Source organism: Gopherus flavomarginatus, chromosome 3, assembly GCF_025201925.1.
Source record: "Gopherus flavomarginatus isolate rGopFla2 chromosome 3, rGopFla2.mat.asm, whole genome shotgun sequence".
NCBI lineage: Eukaryota > Metazoa > Chordata > Testudines > Testudinidae > Gopherus > Gopherus flavomarginatus.
In genome coordinates, this window is record NC_066619.1 from 195965833 (window position 1) to 195984351 (window position 18519).

General features: G+C 39.4%; 1 protein-coding gene across 1 annotated transcript in view; it reads right to left on the reverse strand.

The window, feature by feature from the left end:
- Nucleotides 1–18519, reverse strand: part of INPP4B (inositol polyphosphate-4-phosphatase type II B) — a 508181-nt gene that overhangs the window by 287062 nt on the left and 202600 nt on the right. The window contains exons 7-8 of the mRNA XM_050946302.1: nucleotides 10302–10420; nucleotides 8102–8218 (exon numbers count right to left, since the gene is read on the reverse strand). Coding sequence (XP_050802259.1) covers nucleotides 8102–8218; nucleotides 10302–10420 — 236 coding nt within the window. The remainder of the gene's footprint in view (nucleotides 1–8101; nucleotides 8219–10301; nucleotides 10421–18519) is intronic.

Below are 18519 nucleotides of genomic sequence, written 5' to 3' on the forward strand. Positions count from 1 at the left end.
TTAAGAGGGATTCTCATGGACCAGGAAAGACAAGAATATCAGCAACAATTAGCCTATTCCCAGCCAAAAAAAAAAAAAAAAAACTTCCTCAAGATAGAGGTGTGATTATAAATACATATTTGTCATTTGAGAATATTAATAGATATTTAAATATTGACTTTTCATGGTGTATTCTCTAAACAGATAAAGAAACACATGCCAACTCTTCCATATTTAAACTATAAGCCACATGATCCCAACTATCCCACAGTTTATTCACTGAACTATGTATCACTTTCTAGTCACTGTGCATGTGCCACCTGAAAATGAAGCCTACTCCAGTACATGAAATATAAGTAGAACTAACATTATATACATCTCACCCATAATTTTCCTAGGTATTTGGGGGATATATGCAGAAATGGGTAGAATACAATGGGTGGGACTGAGAGCTACTCTTATTATCATCATTGAGCTGTTAATGGCTAGGGTGGTGGTCATGTACAGCTAGCTTTATTTATTTTTACATAAACATATTGTTATGATCATTTTAATGTTGTAAAATCACCAAAGGTTAATTATCCAAAGCACTTGAATGACTTAGGAGCCTTAAGTCCTATTGACTTTCAGTCAGACAGACTCCTAAGCGCTTGTCTACATGGGGGAAAAAACAACAATATGGAATAACTAGTGTGAAATAGGTAGTGCTGATTAGCTATTCTGCATTAGATCCCCATGGGGATGCACTCTTAGGGCTTGTCTAGAGGAACAGCAAGTGCACAGCAAGCAAATCTACAGCATTCCAGCATGCCACACACTAAATGTCCAAGTGGAACCTGGTGCTATGCACTAAACGTTTCCTTGTGTTCTTTAATTTGCTCCACTTAGAAACAGGAGAATGTCAGTGTGCACGAAGGAACATTCAGTGTGCACCAGCAGAGTCCACATGGACACTAAGTGCCACCTTGCCACACACTAACTGTTTGTCTTGACCAGCCCTTAATAAGAGTGTCCACACGGGAAGTTAATGTTGAATAGTTATAGAACTTTAAATTCAGACCCCTAGGTATTTTACATTAACTTCCCTGGGACTAGACAAGTCCTCAGACACTTTTGAAAGTGAGACTTAGGTAATTCTGAAAATATTATCCTAAGTATTTACATCAGATAGATGTCTTTCCCTCCACAAACAGTTCATAAAACAACACACAAAAAAGTGAAAGTTTCTTCACTTCTGACTTCCATGAACCATTCTATTCATAGTCAGAAAACAAAACAAAAAGATCAGTTCCATAATCAGAGCAAGCACAGAGGATTTCAACCAAGAGCAGTTTACTGAATACTACTTCTCAGGAAGAGAAAACTCTACATTATACCACAATTCTCATTTGCTAGCATGACTTTTTAACAACTGTTCACCCACTGGTATACAATTTCAGATGCAAATATATCTGTGGTTGTAAAAAATGTAATTATTTCTCAGAGAGACATAGTGGGAAAAAGAACTGCATACTAGTTTGTTTTCATTTACCGTTTTCTAGTTTCAGAAATTTATAATCCAATACTTTAGAAGACAACTAGCCTGCATGTTCAAAATGGTCCCAGCTTCTTACTTTTGCACGAATAAGGCAATAGCTGAATTCCAGACTCTTCCAGCTATTCAGAATATGATTGTTTTTATCCTTCAAAGTTTGTGTCTAAAAATACTTTATATTAGATTGTAAATTTTTGGCTTTTCTAACTGAAGAGCTGAGTTCTGAACATATAAATTCTAGTTTTTCCTCTGTCTCGTGTGGATTGATGCCCTTTTGTAAAATCAGGAGATGTCTGGGAAGATAAATACAACAACAACATTCGACCTTTCATGGTGCTAAAGAATTCAGATCATAAATCTCAAAGAAATGGAAAAGAATATTTATTAGAAAAATTGTTAAAATTATTTCCTTTAGTCTACAAGTGGGTTTTGGGGAAAAATGGAAATTGGAAACACCGTTATGAAGAATAAAAGATAACATATGATGCTAGAACAAAAAGTAGCATTTAACTGGATACCTACAATTGCTTCATTTTGGTTTCACACACGTGCTTTGGCTGTGAATACAGAAGGTAATAGCAACACATTTTCTCTGTAAAAAGGCCATTTTTAAAAGAGAAGTTGTATGTCTTAACTCCTCAGGGACCAGTTGTGATTTGACAAATATAAAAAATAACAAGAATGAACTGGACAAGGCCTTGACCCTTCAAAAGAACTGAGGGACCACAATGTCCTCTGGGAATTTGAAGCATTCAGCACGTCAACAAGGGAGCTCAGCAACTTGAAGGACTGAACTTCAGGTAATTAGACTCCCATCAAAGGAGTCCAAAAGAAAAAAAATGGATTTTTCTTTAGGAAAAAACATTTCTTTAACCCTTTTCTCCTCCTTTCACCAATGGACATTGTCTCTCATTTATCACTGCCTGTGGCCTGGGACCATTTGGGGCCTGATCCAAAGCTCATTGAAGTCAATAGAAATACTCTGACCTTGCAGTTTAAAAAAATAAACTTTTCTGTGAATGTGTGTTCACAAAAGTGAGGAACGAATAGCATTTTCTAAAGGCAGGCATAGTTCAGGCAAGTGATGTGCAAGCTTTCACATACATCTCTGCTAATACGTTTCAAATCCTGATCTGCAGCATCTCTGGTATTCCAGCCTTGGGCCTCCTTAGCAGAGATAGCAAATTGTGCCAAAGTGTGTGGTGCTTTTGTGATATAGATCAAAGCCCACTAGGGAACATGGAACACTGTTGATTTTGATTTGACTCCGAAATTGACTTATCTTAAAATGCCTCTTATACCATAGAAGTTCTTCACTTCCAATTAACCCAATGCAATTCATTATTAAAAGGGATATTTGCAACGGCAAGAAATTAAAAATAAAAACAAATGAATGACAACTTCTTGTGTCTTTTAATTCAAATTGTGACTATTTATTGGGAGATTGAGACATGAAGAGCCACAATGAGAAAGAACAGCTAAAGGCAAATAATTTTTTCGCCTATTCATGCTGATATTGCCCTTTTAAAATATGTTTTACAATCAGAAACATATTTTTCCCAGTTTCCCATTAAAGTTGCTTAATAATTTGATTTATTTTTATTTGTTACTGTAAATAATAAATGGAGATGTTGAGATAAAAGAAATGAGAGATCCAAGTCAGGCGGAATGTGCTATGTCCTATTTGCCTTGTATGCCTCCTGTTTCTTATTGCTCTGGGAATGCAACCTTAGGATGGCTGTTTGTATTTTACAAGCCTCTCATTAATTCCAGTTGTTGAGTCTATCCAAAAAGGGTTATTTCAGCATTCCAGCATTTAATTACTGCACAAAATTCGTAGGTTCACTTAGATTTAATCCCAGAATACATAAAGTTCCTCCTTTTGAAGTTTTACATAGATTTTATACTTCCAAATGTTTTTAAAGAATGAGAAGAGTGTGAGCTCACCACACATACATTTTACAAATAAATGAACATGGGACTTGGAAACAAGGCTATGTAAATATTAACAGACAACTGTGGGCTAGAATATTCTGTTCCTCCCCTTCTCTGGACCTGGAACTCTCCACAAAAATTCCTTTGCAGAGATCCCACAGCATCCTGTTGAACGATGATCATAAACACCATTGGATCTCCTCCATTGCTGGTAGATCCCTCGGATCCACAGAAGGCCAGGCCTAGTATACATGTGCCCACTGATTTCCAGTGGGCCTCCAGAAGTATGGTTCCAGTTCAGACATGCTGTCAGGGTCTACCTGTTGAACTGCAGTCCCCAAGTTCCTTGACTTTGTATAACTTCTTCCAGGTAACTTCTGCAGTACCAGAGGTGGGATGAGAGGCATCCCTTCTAGCCTCAGACCTCCTCCTCTCAATCTCCTCCTGCACACGGACCCTGGGTGAGGGGCCTCTGCAGGAGCCAGAGACTGGAGCATCATGCTGTAGAAGCTCCTGAGCCTCCCATTCATGGGGAGAAGTTCAGATTCAGATCCATGTGTTGAAGGTCCCCTCCACCTGCAGGTCAGGAGGATATCTCCTGGCCCCATAACATGTCATACTTATTCTCCATAGCACTTTTCTTCCAAGTCTCTCATAGCATTTTAAAAACAAGGTAAGTAGATGTGATTTCACCCATTACACAGATGGGAAGTTTGAGGAAATGAAAGGTTAAGTCACTTGCATAAAATCACACCAGTGAAGCAAGCCAGCAGCAGCAGAGCAAGGAATAGAAGAACCCCCTTATAAAAAGTTTGGGACAGTAACTACAGAATCAATACGGTATTTTTAATTTTGACATGAGTAGGAGTCCTGACCCAGTCTAATAACTAGACATGCTCTCTTCCCAGCTGTAATTTACATTAATGTGTTTCACACCTTCTATTTTCTGCAGCTCTGCTGGGCATATGATAGTATTATCTGACTAGTGCTATACAGTACTTCTGAAAAGAAGAATCCTTTTCAGCATTAAAATTTACTAGACCAACTTGTGCAAAAATGGACATGTTATCCTGAAATCCATTAAAAAACCTTTGCTAAAGTTAAGAATTTTATGCCTATATTAAAAGGGAAAATCCAGTATTTTAAACACTGCATATTATGCCTTTCTAGTACAATGATCTATAGAACAGCTGCAACCCAAACATTAAGACAAAAGTCAACTATCAAATCTTAAAGATAGTCTGACTTAAGTCAGTGAAACATAAATAAACTGGCTTATGGCAATATGGAAAGAAAATCTTTATGATGTGGAAACAGATGTCACTGTACATTTTTCAGAATGTGGCAGCAGCCAGTGCCTTGTATGCATGGCTTCGCTTACTAAACTTAAAATTACAGCTTTTGAATTTCAGTGTGAACCTGAACACATTGTATTAACTTCTTTATTCCAGCTACATCTTCAAAGTAAAGTAGAAATAGCCTTATTTTTATTGAAATTTCCATTTGTATGAAAACCTTCATTAACAAAACATTCTTCCTAACCTAGACCTTTTAAACAACAAAGGTTCTGTTTCATTATATTAAAAAGTTATGATTATAGAAAATGTCACACAGCCAAGATGCAATTGTGGCCAACATAATAGACAGATGCACAAAAAAATGTAAAAAAGTGTGGCTAGAACACTCAGCGTGTCAAGTACAATGAACGTGGTACCAGCTGCACAGTACTTAAATATAATTAAGCTGCACTTGTTATATAAATGCAAGTTAAATGGCAGGCCAGAGAGAAGTTAACTGTCTGCTTTCTGATTCAGGAACACAGACTTTGCAGGGATAATCCCCGATTTTTTTGAGTCAACTGTTCAAAAAGAACAGGAGTACTTGTGGCACCTTAGAGACGAACAAATTTATTTGAGCAACTAAAGCTTATGCTGAAATAAATGTGTTAGTCTCTAAGGTGCCACAAGTACTCCTGTTCTTTTTGCAGACAGACTGGCACGGCTGCTACTCTGAAACCTGTTCAAAAAGGGCAACTATAACAGCACACTCCCAGGGCCAAAAAATGCTGATATTCTCACTATGGGAGCACCCTCTGTCATCAATGTGACTACTTATGTGAACAAACTTTGACCGGCAGTTTTTGAATTATGCTAGAAATCAAGAGAGTTTGAAAATGAGAGCCAACATCTATTTTGATAGAATGGGGGGTTGAGCAAAATAAATGAAAATTCTCCCATCCATTTAGCTCTGAAAGTTAAATCCCAAAACTCAACAAACTTTAATACATGCCAAATTTATCTTATTTTAACTATTTTAGCCTCAACTGAAGTAGAGGAGAAATAACAACAGAATAACTAAGATGGTGCAGGATAGCAGATTTTGGTTTTTGTTCTTCCAACTATATGGTCTGAAAATCAACTTTGTTCACTGATGGATGCAAACATGATCACCTCTGTTTTGTGCCAGGTAGAAGTACAGACAAATCACTAATTTTTTTTCTAGCTTACTTACCAGCATGTATGTACGTTTCCAGTCATTCTGGGACCTTAAGATACATGTGGGTGGTCCACACTATGAAGATTCAGATACGATACATCTCACAATTTACTTAATTTTTGTAATGTTGAGCCGCAGTTGTAACAATGTAGGTTACAACTGCTACATATATTCATAACATATAAAGTTTTTAAAATAGCAATTTAGTAGGAATGAAATGTGGTTCTACAGGAATGTCATATGGTCTATGAAGTTGAATATCTATGGAATTTAAGAAAGAGAAAGAATTTCTCTGAACCATCCTGTAGAATTCGACAGCACAGAGAAATTTTGAATTCTATGGACTCATTTTAAAAAACATGGACTAGTTATCAAGTGAAGTTAATTATATGGGCTAGATGTTGCACTCTGCCTTGCATAAAGGGCAGCATATAGCTGTGTCACTCAAGGAGCGGTGCAGGGAAAGCACTGTGTCCATACCAGCAGCAGATTATTACTACCCACCATACTGACTCAGCCACTCTGTCTAGTGCGCTGACGAGAAGGAGGCATAGTCAAGGCTCTATCAGCCAATCCTCATCCCTCCCCGTCCACTTCTCACTGATGTTTTCAGATAGAATGACGGTGGTACTGATTGGGAAATAGCAGGAACACCATTTATTCCCCTTTACGCAGTGCTTAACCTGCAATGAAAGAGGAGCTGGAGCTCAAGCTATTTTTTTTTTTAAACATTCGTAACTGATGCAGCAAGCCCAGATTTCTGTGCCCAATCTGTAAAAAACCCATTAGCTGTTTTTATGTTAATTACATACTTCAATTTTATAAATCATTATATTGGTTCAATATCTTTAATATATTAGAAATAACTTTAGAACATAAGAACAGCCATACTGGGACAGACCAAAGGTCCATATAGCCCAGTATCCTGTCTTCTGACAGTGACCAATGACAGGTGCTTCAGAGGGAGTGAACAGAACAGGCAATCATCAAGTGATCCATCCCCTGTTGTCCATTCCCAGCTTCTGGCAAACAGAGGCTAGGGACACCATCCCTGCCCATCCTAGCTAATAACCATTGATGGACCTATCCTTCATACACTTATTAGTTCTTTTTTGAACTCTGTAATCCCTGAACCTTGATCCATGAAATCTATACAGATAAAAAATATTTCAAACATCATTCTTAAAATACACCCCACATTCAAAAGAAAACAAATCTTTAGGGGCCAAAACTGTTCCCAGATATTCTGTTGGATCTCCACCTGCCTAACTGAATTTACATGTGTACAAACAACAAACATCACTCCCTTTCTTTTTAAGGGAAAACTTATGCACATGAGTACTTCATTCATGTGAGTATCTCCTGTGGCACCATCAGGGTATAGTTAAGTTGTATTTTCTACCTGAGGACTCTAGATAATGAGCTTGGGTACTGTTGTTACTATACATCAGCTTGTATAACCCTTACTTACATTAGTGATTAATTACTCACATAAGCAGTTCCACTGATTTCAATAGTCTATTCATGCAAGTAACTGCTCACAGCATAAAGGGTTCTCTATCTGGTCCTATAGGATTTAATTTAGATTTTCCTGTGTCATACAGTATGTTTTGTACCCTTCACTATTGATCACAATGGTAGTGCTGGGGGAGATACAGATATCAATATGCAAAACATTAAACCAAAATGTGATTATCCATTACCTTTCTTAAACCTCAAATAACAGGCTTTACTATTGTTTTATGTTTTACATGACTAGTATTATATGATCAGTAACATATTTCTGGAAGATTATTTACAGTCTTATTATCTCAATCTATTCCATATGTTCTCTACCAGCAATAAAAAAGGCACACAGTAGTAACCTTTTCTTCCCCAGAAATATCTATACAGTTTCATAGAATAAGTTAAACAACAGTACACGGTCCATCTGAAGGGAGGTGGGGAACATTCCTGTCAATTTCGCTCCACTTTTCTAACCATCATGAGAAAAAAAAGGAAGTATATTTTTAGAAATAAAGCAAAAGCAAATCTGAGTAATCAACGTATATAGTGTTCAGTTTCCAATGTTACTAAAGGGGTGGGGGAGAGAAGAAGCAAACATTATGAGAAAAAGTCTGAATAATATTTATGCAAGAAAAGGAGCTAGATACTTACCGTGTCCTGAGATTTATCTTTGACATCATAGACGGTTAGTTTTATTTTAGTCTCCTCATAGATAGGATATTCCGGTGGGAATGTCACACCAGTCAAAAACAGTGGGTCTCTTGTTCCCTGTACAGCACAAGTAAACAGCTCAGATTCAGTAAGGTAGCAGCTGTGTACTGTTCAGTATGTAATTATGGACGAGTGTGCAGAAACTATGGAGTTCTAAAGGAAATATATCTGCTACAGTAAAGAGAAACCTGAACTGCCAAATGCTACCAAAGTCAGCAACATAAAATGTAATGGTATAAAAACTTAATCATACTGAAAAAGAGGTGCTTCTGGGATACGCAAATGACGACAAATGCCCTCATGTGGCCCTGTCACCATACATCAGTACTCTTAATAGTGCTCAGTGATAAACAATTCATTTTAAAGTAAGACGTTTTATAACAGCGTTTCCTTAAGGCTAACAGTTACTACTGTGGACACAGATATAATTTGTGCAAACAACTGAAGATGTTGGTTGATTAAATCACCTAAAAGAAAGGGCTCACAATAACATCAACACAATTTTTAAAAAATTGATCAGCTTAATCATCATGCTGACAATTAACTCAATTTCTTAATCAATTATTATCTTCTAAAGTTAAAAATGTAAGCACTGATTTTTTGCAGCTGCAACTCCAAACTTACCACAGACTGACTTATAAAATAACTCTATACCAATATAAGTAGACCTTCTGTTGCTAAATATCCGGTTCAAAATGTATAGTAAAAAATATGCAATCCCTTAAACATTATTTTTAGGCTACAGACTTTGGATATTACATTATCTTATTTTAAAAAAATAATACAACAGTAGTGTATGATGGAATCCAGAAAACTGGTACTTTTCTGATTAGCTCTAGCAATTTCAAAAAACGCTGCACTAGCAACTTTAGTAAGTTCTAAGATATGAAAACTCTGAAACATACCATATGAAACCACTGTTGTCATTTCTTTGGCATAAACATATATAGAAAGTTTTTATTAAAAACAAACTTTAAATGTATTTTGAAAATTAAAGATATCTTTAAATTTCCTAATAATTGAAAGGAAGTTTTTAGCATAACTCACATAACATTTGTCTGGTGTACCTTCCATTTTAAAGAAATCCACCAACTACCAAAAAGGAAGTGTCCTAACCACAGACACCCAGAGCGTGAATATGACAAATTCAGAGCTCTGTTCAGGATCTGGGTCATCTTCATAATAGAAAATGAGTCTACTTCTGTCTGAATCATTTATTCCACCTACAACAGTACATCAAGCTAGACAGTCTGCACTGAACCATCTTGATCTGTTTCAGGCTATTTGAGTGATGCAGTTTCAGGATGGCTGATGGTTCAAATCATGACAACTGAATTAGCAGTCAGCTGGAATCAGAAGATCACACAAAGTGTTTATGAAACATTCCTATGGCTTAGATTTATCAAACAGCTCAGTTTCTCTCAAAGTAATTCTGAATTTGTATTTGGGGGAACACTTTCTTGCTTTTAATAATCTTCTCCAATATTATACATGAAAAGTTATGTTTATGCTACATAGTTTCACTTACGTAATTATATAGTAAATATAAACTTTACTGCTTATGAAACTGAAATTTCGGGGGGGGGGGGGTACAAGCACTAGCAGAGCAACCATGCAACTTTTGCTACAAAATGTAAAGCAGATGATTATTAAATCTATACATACCTCTCCTTTTCCGATCAAAAAACAAATACACACTTTTAAACCTACAAAAGCGTCAAGTTTCCAATTGAGGGGAGAATAAAACAAAAATGAAAAGATAACACTACATAATGTGTACTACATTCTTCTGTGATTAAAACATTTGCACTCATATTTTAGCTTAATTTTCTAGATTTGTTTCTTAAGGAGAGCAAATATTCTCCAGCTCACTCTAAAGCTATGTCTGAAAAACCAGACTATTCTTTGTGTCTCCTGTTGGCAAAATAGACCTTTCATGAACAGGCAAGTTCATTTCCCACTGTTTATCCTGGTTAGGTGCCAAGAGTTGCAGCACATTCTCAGGTATGCCTTGCTAATATCTACAGTGAAGCTTGCCTGCTAAAGACTGTGCACTAACTTGTTTCAGCTGTTCATTCATTTTCTAAGGAAATAATACGAAATTTAGTAAGGAATGGTAATATAATTAAAGGAAGCTCACCTCCACAATTTCAGTGCTTGAGTATCTCGTCAAAGTCTGTTGTGCTGGATGTACTACTGAGATCTGTACAAATGTATTCATCTTCCGATCACGGGCAGTAGCCACTAGATCCTTGCATGCTGGAAATGGCACAAGAGAAAAAAAAACCACTAAAAATAAATCTGAGAGAAAACTCTGACATGGGACAAAGCAGTCTAAACTACAACTCTGGATTAAACCTCTGAAAGACTTGAGCTGATTTAGCAGAGGAAGTCCCTTGGAAGCAGTTTACAGAAATAGGAAGTCACGTGCTGCAGAGCTGAACTGAGATTTAATTTCCACTAACCACATCTGCAGCTTCTGCGGGACTTCCCTGCCAGAGGCTCATCAGCTCTTTTAGATGAACACATCTTTCAGCTAATTTGCCATGAAATCTCTCTCAGGCAGCCTTACTTGGTCATCTTTTGTCTAACAAACTTTATGGTATTTCACTGTTTCAGGAAAATGCTAAACCAATTAAAATTTGTCACTGATTACACTGGTTTAGATGTTCTAACAGCACATTATCAATGTCTTGATTAGTATTAATCACAGGGTAAAAATCTATATTTTTAAAAGCAACAATAAAAATCAACTGTCAGTGACTGACAGATATAAAAGGGAAGAATAATTGCACTCTGGTTATAACACATTATTAAAACTCATTTTACTGGATAAATATGGAGGAATTCAGTTTTTAATTAATAATGAGTTTTCAGTTTGAGCTGAAAACTATGCAATTAGTGCTTCACAAAGCCATGCTAGTGAGTGAGTTTACTTTCCAGTCTCTCATGTCTTCTAATAGAAACAGCAGAAAGGGCTGCAAAAGCAGTGGCTTTCACTTCCTTCAGTGGTGGGGAGCAGGAGCACAGCTAAGCTGCTCTGCAGCAACCAGCATTGCCAATGGGGACATGAATTGGCTCCAGAACTGGATGGAACCTATCCAGCTCTCTTCAGTTAAGAAAGGTTCTTACAATGTGGGTTGTGATGGGATTTATAGATTTTTCAGCCCTCCAGTGGTACCCTAGAAACCCTGCCAAACCAGGCAGAAGTTAATTCCAACCACAGGTTCAGGGTGTTTTCAGGGAATTACTGCCAGCTTGGAACTCATTTAAATGCAGCTGACCTTCAGGCTCAGCACCTTAAAGATGAGCTGGGTTACTCACAGAGCAGGCAAACAAGCTAGCTACCTGGCTCTGATGAGAAGGCAAAATGGGGAGTTCTGGAGAAACAAAAACATACCTAATTTGGTTTGTATTTTTCTGCTGTGTGTTTGGAGTTTATCGTGTTTGGAATACCTTGTAGACAACATAAAAGGAAAGCAGCCAGAAACTTTCATCATTTTTGTATTATGGTTAAATCAGAACCTGGAAATAATAAAACATAGGCCCCAGAGAGTATTTTGAGGTTTCTGTCTAAATTTGGATTGCCAGTGAAATCTATTGCTAGACACTCTCACACTGATCCTACCACACCTTAGTACAGAAAGTAAGTACACGGACCACTTCTCTACATGACGAAGACCTCATGAAATGGCTGATATAACAGCAACAGAGCCAAAGAGCAACTCAGCAGCAATTTCTGGAGCCACTGCTTTAAAAGATCAACAACTCCCTGACATGTCTATAACTACCAGCACCACCCTATCTGACTTGGGGACCTACTTCACTATGTTTGAAGTTATCACATCCCAGTTGGCCAGATAGACATGGCCTACCTGAATTGCACCCTTCTTGAAGGAGGAAGTAAAGCAGTTTACAAGGCCCTGAACAACAAATCTGCCAAGGACTATAAGCAGCTGAAGCTGGCAATGCAAATTCCAGTCACAATCATTCCTCGCAAGGTCCTGATCTCAAGCCACCACCCAATCCCTAAAGGGCAAGTCCATCCTGTGACACTGATCTGTGAATAGCTCAGAAAATCTACTGTTCTAGGAAAATACCTGGACATCCTTCCGGGGAATGTGCAAGACTGGATCATCGGCATAAGCTGGCACAGTGTCAGCAGCATTCCAGGCAATGAACAACCTGCTTTGACTTGAATTTACAAGTCACTTCAACGCAGATACCAATCCTGAAAGGAGGGTCCAGCCCCCTGGAAATACGATGAGCCATCAGAGATGATGGGGAAAAAAACACTAGGCTATCAGAGGAGACAGATGAAAATGGACACACTTAGAGAGATTTCAGAAGCCTCCCAGGGAACCTTCCGTCAGCCAATTACAAAAGTAACTCTCAGATTACAGAGACCAAAGGGATCCATCTGACTAACTGTTCATTTTAGTTGTGGGATTGTACAGGATAGTGGGCAGAGGCTTTTGTTACTGATCAGTTGGGGGGGGGGGGCGGAAGATGACATCAAGTCTACATCAGTACGTCGGCCCAGTGAAGATTTGGTAGTCTCAGAAGTAACTCATGTCTGAGTTAGTAGACTCTGGCTGTGCCCAAACACCATCCTGGTGTAGATCCTGTGCAGATCACCTGTGTCCGTGTCCATGTAGTCTTATCTCTACAAGCATCCTGATCAGAGCAGTGAAGGTTGGGGTTGAGATGGCTAACAAGGTACCTTGGATCATCATCAGGAGGGTTTCAAACACTAATGAGGCTGAACCAGGTTATAGCAAAGTTGGGAAATAGTCATTGAAGATTTGGGGTAACATTTTCAACAGTGCCTAAGTCTCATTGAAAGTCAGTGGATTTGGGGCTCTTAAGTGCCTAAGTCACTTGTGGAAATGGGATGCAGACTCCTAAGTCACTTAGGCACTGTTGAAAAGTTTACCCTTGACAAGACTCCCTCAAAATTTACGAAACCCATTCTTGATCCCAAAAAAGTCAGAGATGCAAAGTAGGCAGGTGTATTCTAAGGCCTTTTTGTGAAATCCCCCAAGAATGCTGAAACTAGCCATGGTGTTATATCTTTACCAGATCTCACCTCAGACCTCTTGTCAGGATCTTATAATCTGATGTAGGAACAACATGAAAAGGAGGTCTATCCACAGTTAACTATAGTGGGGCCATCACCTGGAAGTCCCAAATTTTGCAATTTCCACACTTTGAAATGTAAAGGCATTTGCTGTGTTAGGTAGATTCGGACTGCAGACAAGCTAGTACACCACCAGCTCTCAGCACCAATAGATACCCAACCAGAGATCCTGCTACTAGTTCTTCCTCTTTGTTCAGACTACCTAGGAAGAGACAACACGTAGTAATGTGCACAAGTCAAATGGCTTGTGGTTGACAAGACAATCAGTTTCTGCACCTCCTGTTCAGAGTGCCAATATGTGGCAGCAAAGAGAAATTTCAGGTCCCCCTAGTGCCCTCTGAGCATATAGGGATAAACATTTTTGGACTATTAGGGGACACCAATTCACCCCAATGGTGGGCAGTTACACCACTCACTATCCTGAGGCCATACCACTGAGGTGCACACCTGTTTAGATCATTGCCAAAGAACTCTATAGAGGACTTCTCTTGAGATCTGTTATCCCATGAAGATCTCACTGACGGCACTAAACTATGCCTTGTCTAATACTAGAAGCTTGGGATCTCATTCAAATGTGCCACTTTGAACCTTAGCGTATCACCCAACCACCCACACAAATGGTCTGGTTGTGAAACTTTGTGAAGTTAATACAAGAGACTAGGAGACACTCACTTCATCCTGTTTACAATATGGAAAATTCCACAGATGTCTACTGCTTTCTTGCCCTTAGAATTGTTGCATTGGCTCTATCCCTGGGAAATCCAATATCTTGTTGGCTGCTCTCTCTAAGCTTCTTCACATTCTTTTGATATACAGAAATACAGTATGGTTCAGGAAACTAACACCAGTCTACTGCACAGAACCAAAAGCATGCATAAATGTAGCCATTTAATATAATTGAAATATTCTATAGAAAAAAGTTTGTATAAAACAACCCTGATGTCCTGAAGGAGTATATTCTTAATCAGATGGGTAACATACAACATGGGCGGGAGTAGATGAGATGAACATAGCTATCCCTTATCCTTGATTAGGGTGATCAGATGTCCTGATTTTATAGGGACAATCCCAATTTTGGGGTCTTTTTCTTATATGGGCTCCTATTCCCCCCCACCTCCTGTCCTGATTTTTCACACTTGCTGTCTGATCACCCTGTCCTTGATGCCCAAAGCCAGCCACACATGCACACACACAGGCAGAGGTTTAGATTACTTTTCAACACTACCCTATACTTGACTTTAATTCTGGAAATGACAGAAAACTTAGTGGATTGAGAAGCAGCAACCTGGAATTGCATGCCAAAGTATATGAATCTATTCATTGTGACCACTGACTCATGATTCAAAAGCCTGAGTCATTCATCCTCACAATGACCCCATTTCTACTAAGTCCACCAGTGCACAATGAAAGCTTAATGAAGAAGGTGCATTACGAATTTAAAAAAAAACGAAACACCTAAGACATATACAGAGAAAATGGTCTCAAACATGTTAAGCCAAGAAAACTGCATATACACTATGTGTAAAAGATACCAAAGGATGTTCAAAGTGACTGATGTGAAGGGGGTTAGGGGGGTCATGAATGGCTGAGAAGAGGCATTGCTCTAGAATATGATTATATCTATACATTTTTACAAAATATTGTGGTCCATATATGAAACTGTTTTACAGTATAAAACAGTATAAAATGTCTTCAGACACACATTTCACTGATTTTATTCTTCAACATTTAAAATTCATTTTCAAAGAAATAAAAATACAGAGGGCTTACTTAAAATGTTGCTGTTCTGTTTCCATGACTAACAATTTCTATTCCACTAACAACACTGTAAAATTATCCTTCCACAATATGGAGTATAAACGAAACAAACAGAAGAAATGCTTCTCTTTGTCAATCATTTCTCTGCTATTCCGCTGGTGTGCTCCAAGTAGTAGCACTATTCCTATTCCATATAGTCTCTTTCAAGATGCATGTATACTTCTAGATTAGCACTGAGTTTTGTCATCATTCAATATTATACTGTTCACTATACTGCACTAACATATTGTTCTGCTTTTTTTCTTTTTGGAGGTCTTTTTTGTGTGCACATCAGGACTGTGCAAGGGGGAAACTGGTTACACAGCTCATCCAGGATAAAGGCTGTTGCCTGGAGTCTCAGCTCATGGAGTCAGATCGGACTTTAAACTTTCATTTAAAAAAACAAAAGGAAGTTTCTAGCCCTTGGGGTTGCAGAGAAAAGCTTGAAAACAAACCCAGGGTAACCATTCCAGCGATATCTGTTGGAGTCTGCAGACAGACAGAAACAACAGATATGAGTAGTGTGAACACCCCATGAATACGGCAGTTAACTCCAAGACCCATCACTCTGGGGAGGCCTTCCCAACACCACCCCTGCTAGAGCCTTTGTGGGTTTGCAGATTCTTACTGCATAAACATCTCTAAGATATAGCTTTTCCTATCCATCTACACTGATTGGTGCTACTGTTGATTTTATTTATTAAAAATGAAAAGTGAAGCGCAATGTATTTGGCTGTACCATCCTTCAGTGTATGAGTGCTTAGAAAACAAAGAGGCAGGACATTTAAAGCAAAGCTGTTGTTAAAGTCTCATCATAACAATAGATAAACTGACAAACTCTCACATTTCCCTTTAATTTCCCCCATACAAAGCAAGGCTGTGGGCACACAAGCCATTCCTTACTGCCGTGGCCCCAGTGATCAGAGGCGCACTTTTGGGTTGCCTGTACTAGGCCAGTAAAAACAACATGGTCTTCAACTCATTCCTAGTGAACGGTCTCCCCTTTTTCCTCCCACATGTTGTGCAATGCATAACCTACACACACTGGCTACTATAGAACACCATCTTGCCTTCAATTGGCCTCTGTCATCTGGCAACTGTTCAGCAGGCTAAATGCTCTCACATCAGAGGAGGGTTTTCTGAGTCAGGACAGCAGAAGATAGCCTGGGTCTCCTAAAATATCAGTGGGCACAGATACCCTATTGATATCTATGTTGTCTGAAGGAAATAAATTCCCTTTTGTCTAAACAGATAAACACCAAGCCTCCTGAGCACCTGGCATCATGCAATTGCTAGTACATCCCACATTGGTGTCCACGAACCTCCTGCTATGGCCGGGACAAAGGCCTGAATAATGAGCAAGTAGTACCCTTTCTGGGGGTAGTAGTACCCTGGGGGAAGAGCAGACACATCTACCACCTGTGGGTAAACCACAGCAATAATTGCCTCACAAGCCTCCATCACCACAGCACCAAGTGTTCACTTGCCAATACTGAACTGGTTAGACAAGGTCCAGCAGCAAACAGGGGTAGCCAGTTTCCAGACAGTAAATAGCAACTAGTTTCTGGATTGGTATGTCCTCCCTCATCTGCATGTCCTGGCACCAAAGGGAAAGCTTCTCATACTGCTTCATGAAGGTGGCCTTCCTCATGAGGCAGTTCTGGAGCCACTGCTGGTCATCTCAGTTTTGCATGATGATGTAGTCCCACTACTCTGTGCTTGGCCTTATTCCAGATCTACCAGTCAGCTGTCTCCACTCTGCTATGTCTGCATGTGGTTGGTGTGATCTCCTCACCAAGGAGGGTGACAAACCACTGCCAAAATGCCTTCCACCATGTCTCATGCTGTCAATTTTGAAAACAGGCATTGCACTAATGGTGCCAACAGCTGGAACAGGTCACATTCCTGAGATGGATCAATGCCTTGATACCAGCTGAAACTGAGATCATGGACAGAAGTGAGGAGTATGAAGAACCAGAAGTGCTTTTACTTATGGTGTTGGTGGGCTAAGTATACCTCTGCACAGAGGCCTGGGAAGGACAGACATGTTTCACAGTGTTTTCTGGGAGAAAAATTCACAGAGCAAAGCAGCTTAGTGCAGCACTAAGAACCCTGGGATATGCCACCAGGACTCCTAGCCTGGGTTAATGCAGTACCAGTGTGGATGCAGCTACATGAGTATGACTTGACAGTACGGATGTTCACAGCGGCGCTTCGTCTGACCTGGGTCCTTCCTGCCAGTCACAACTGGATACTACAGTAACCTAGTTACCTAGTTCAGCAGAAATGCATAGTATATAAAACAGCTAACATTTTACAGGGCGACATCTGTAGTTAGCAGTGGGAGCACAGCCCCCATCTATAGTTCATGTAAAAGTACCGTATCAGAAAGTGGGGTTGCATCAGTTAGACTGGGGACATTAAGAGCAATACCTGTGATTTCTGCAATGGAGAAACAATGTTTTAAACTATGATCACCTTAAGTAGTAGGCTGGTATGTCAGTCAGAAAAAAAGTCACCCTCATTCATAGAACTCTGGAACTAATATAAACCTTACAACCTTAAGAAACAGTTAAAGGTCACTGTAGAGTCTAACATTAAAGCAGGAAAGCATATGCCAGAAAACAAAGGCTGCTTTGGAAAAATGCTATAAATTTGTGGTGAAGGAAAGGGGGGAATGACCGTGAGAGAGATGTGATGCCTGCTGTACCCATACAGCCTATTTACATGGGAAAAGAACAAAATCAGTTCAAATTACCACTCTCAATACCACAAAATTTCTATCCCAGAACACTCACTGCTCACTTTGGTTGGCATTTGCAATATTTCAAAAAATTATATTTTGTAACTTTCTCATCTGTTATGAGAAATACTGGATGCCTGAAACTTGTTCAGATCACAAACTGTTCCATTTCCAAATGCTAGATTTCTGCTATCTGAAAAAATACCATGAATAAAAGGGCAAGACCATAATCTAACATTGCAGCTGCCACCAACAGCCACGGAGGCCCCTGCCTAACAGTAGCTCAGCAGTATGCACCACATGTGTAAGGAGGAGGCAGGTTTTCCCTACCTCATCAGAGGAATTAACACAGACATATTTAGTACACCTCTACCCCGACAGAATGCGGGTTCGCATACAACACAGTAAAGCTCTGACACACTGCTCTGAGCAGTGTGTTAAGAGTGCCAGGCCAGGCTGGGGGGTTTGATAAGGGGCAGAGAGTCTCGGGGGCAGTCAGGGGCTCTCCCCGCAGGGTCTGGGGGGCAAGAGCTCTGAGAGGGCACTTTTGGGAGCCTCGCAGTCCCAGAGTGGCCTGGGGGATTAGCAGGGGGCTGGGAGAAGCCCATTCTGCTTCCCAGCCGTGTCGCTTGGGGGGGGGGGGGCATCCTTTCCCCAACCTCCCCACACTCACTGGCA